The 2,477-nt window shown below is 62.5% G+C and overlaps 1 protein-coding gene across 1 annotated transcript; it reads right to left on the reverse strand.

The window, feature by feature from the left end:
- Nucleotides 1-1,193: 1,193 nt before the first annotated feature.
- On the reverse strand, nt 1,194-2,246 carry LOC117800542 (cadherin EGF LAG seven-pass G-type receptor 1-like; the record flags this gene model as incomplete). The annotated part of the gene is made up of 2 exons (XM_034653091.1): nt 1,951-2,246; nt 1,194-1,335 (listed from the first exon to the last, which is right to left on the reverse strand). Coding segments are annotated over exons 1-2 (308 nt in total), but the record flags the coding sequence as incomplete, so codon positions are not given.
- Nucleotides 2,247-2,477: the final 231 nt, after the last annotated feature.

Genomic DNA, 2,477 nt, shown 5'->3' on the forward strand with positions numbered 1-2,477 from the left:
GGGCCAGCTCCAGCCCCAGTCCCAGCCCCGACGGAGCCCGGAGCCCGGCTGCCCTGGGCAACCTTCCTGCAGGACCCGGGGTGTCTGTCAGCACAAGGTCCCCGGCGGGCAGTTCCTCAACACGGGGTTCTGGGGCATCCATGCTTTCCCGGGTGCCCAGAGGCAAACACTGCCCACAGCTCCCAGACGCCCACAGACGTGACACGCACCGCTATCAGCTCCGTGCAGCCCTGGGCTGGGCCCGGTGGGTTCGGGATCATGACGGGGGCCCAGTCCTGCCCTTGAGGGCCCAGCAGGCCTCGAGACGTGGGACGTCGAAGGTCACGAGGTCAGGCTCGCCCCTCCAGGCTCTGGCCGTTGCCTGTCGCTGTCACCCCTCACCCGCTCTCAACCTGGCCACTCACCTGAGCGTCACCTGCAGACCCACCTGTGGGATGCACACCCCCAAGCAAGTCCTTCAGGCCCCTCAAAACCAAGTGCCACCCGGGGTTACTGTCTTGGCTGATGGCACTGCCTCCACCCAGCCGCCTGGCAGTCAACCTCCTACTCACTTGCTCACCCAGCAAGCAATTATTAAGTACTGATGGTGTACACAACACGGGCATAAAAATAACCACAGCAGAACGGCTGGGCCGGGGGCTCCAGTCAGACGGTCACGGATCTGCATTTACAGTGGGGGGAACCCCAGAGCTTTGGGGCACCCCTTCTCCCTACGGCCTCCTCAGCCCTCTGTGCCTGCAATGCCAGCTCCTGGGGACACGATCAGCCTCTGGGCCGCCCCCGCCCCTGCCTCCAGCTTCCGCCTGCTCCTCCCGTGCTCCACGCAGCGGCCGGGCCCGTCTGAGACCCAGCCTCCAGCCTGCCATGTGTCTGCGGGGCTTCGCGGCCACCACAACGCCCCGCTCTGTTCCCAGCTTGCAGGGCAGGTCCCTGCACCCCAGCGCCCCCTGCTTCATACGGCGGGGCTCCAGATGCAGGCGCCATGCCGTTATGTTTCTGGAGTGGAGACACACTCACATGGGGCTCGTCTGAGACGCTCGATTAGATTCTCATTCATTTCATGACAAATTTGAAAAAAAAAAGCCTATGCCCACGTGATCCACAATTCTATGTCTCTTTGCGTGAAATGACCAAGAGGAGAAGGGACGTCGGAGGAGATGTGGCGGCCGGACTCCGCGAGGGGGTGCTCTTACTTGTTCTCGCAGTACTGGCCGTAGTGGCTGGACCCGCACTCGCACGCATAGCCCCGCGGGGAGCCGGGCTTGTGCACGCACGCCGAGACGTGCTCGCAGGGGTTCAGCTGGCACACGTCCACACACTGCCTTCCGAAGTACCCTGTCGGGACAGGTCGGCATTATCGCCACCCCAGAACCTGCCCACAACACCCCACGCCCCTCTCAGAGCCAGAGCCTCTAGGTTAGGACGTCTGAGCCATCTGTGTCTTCCCCAAACCCCACTTCCTGTGCTCTGCCCCCACAGAGGGCCGGGGTGGAGGCGCGCAGAGTCACGGGACACACCAACGTTTGGTGGGTCGGACCTGGAAGGAGCAGGCAAGAGATGTGGGGGAGGGAGGCCCGGCCTCCCCAGGTCTCACGGTGGATGGGTACTGGGTGCGTACGATCTCAGCACCTCAAAATCCAGGCAGCCACTGGAAGTATAATCTTTGAAAGTGTGGCTTTTTCAGGAATTCTCTCCCTCACCTCACCATGTGCCCTGAGGATAAAGCCTGGAGTGTCCCCCTCGTGTCCCAAGTGAGGGCCAGATGTGGGAAGGCACTTTGAGAAGGGAGGGCCCCACTCCTTAGTCATAAAACAAGGCTCAGGCCTCCACAGAGCCACAGCGCTGACGGGGCTGCTCCGGCCTCGCCTTTCCCGACGTATCCTCAACCCCCAAGTGCTGGCCTGTGCTGATGGGCTTCAGGACAAGGGGGTGCAGGCGCGGGGCTCCCACCCTTGTCACAGATGCAGGAGTAGCTGTCCCAGGCGTCCTGGCAGCGGCTGTGCTGAGGGCAGGGGCTGGAGGTGCACGGGTCCTCCACGTCACAGCCGTCCTTCACCCTGACCTTGAGGGCGTCGTTCATGTTCAGCGTGGCGACGTTGGTGGATGTCTCCCCCATTCTCACTCCCTGAGTTAAGAGGGGCAGGTGGATTCAGTTCAGCGTCTTGGGGTTGAAGGAAACTCAAAAGGTAAACAGGGGTTAAGAGAGCCCCCAAGTTCTCTCTGGTCCCCAAAGCAACGCCTTGCTGTGGAGGGCCGGGACCGGCGTGGGGAACGGCAGGGTCACTGGAGTGTGCTCCAGGCGGGTAGACCAGCTGCCTGGAAACGAGGACCGCATGAGTCCACATTCCCACAGTTCCATGGCTGGTGTCATGACGAGAAAGTACTGAGGGTAGTGGGAGGGTGTGGCCACTGATGAAGGCGGGTGAGGCAGCTTGTGGGAGAAGGGGCACCCCGCAGAGGATGCAGACCACGTGGGG

The sequence above is a fragment of the Ailuropoda melanoleuca genome, unplaced genomic scaffold, assembly GCF_002007445.2.
Source record: "Ailuropoda melanoleuca isolate Jingjing unplaced genomic scaffold, ASM200744v2 unplaced-scaffold72092, whole genome shotgun sequence".
In the NCBI taxonomy this organism is placed as follows: domain Eukaryota; kingdom Metazoa; phylum Chordata; class Mammalia; order Carnivora; family Ursidae; genus Ailuropoda; species Ailuropoda melanoleuca.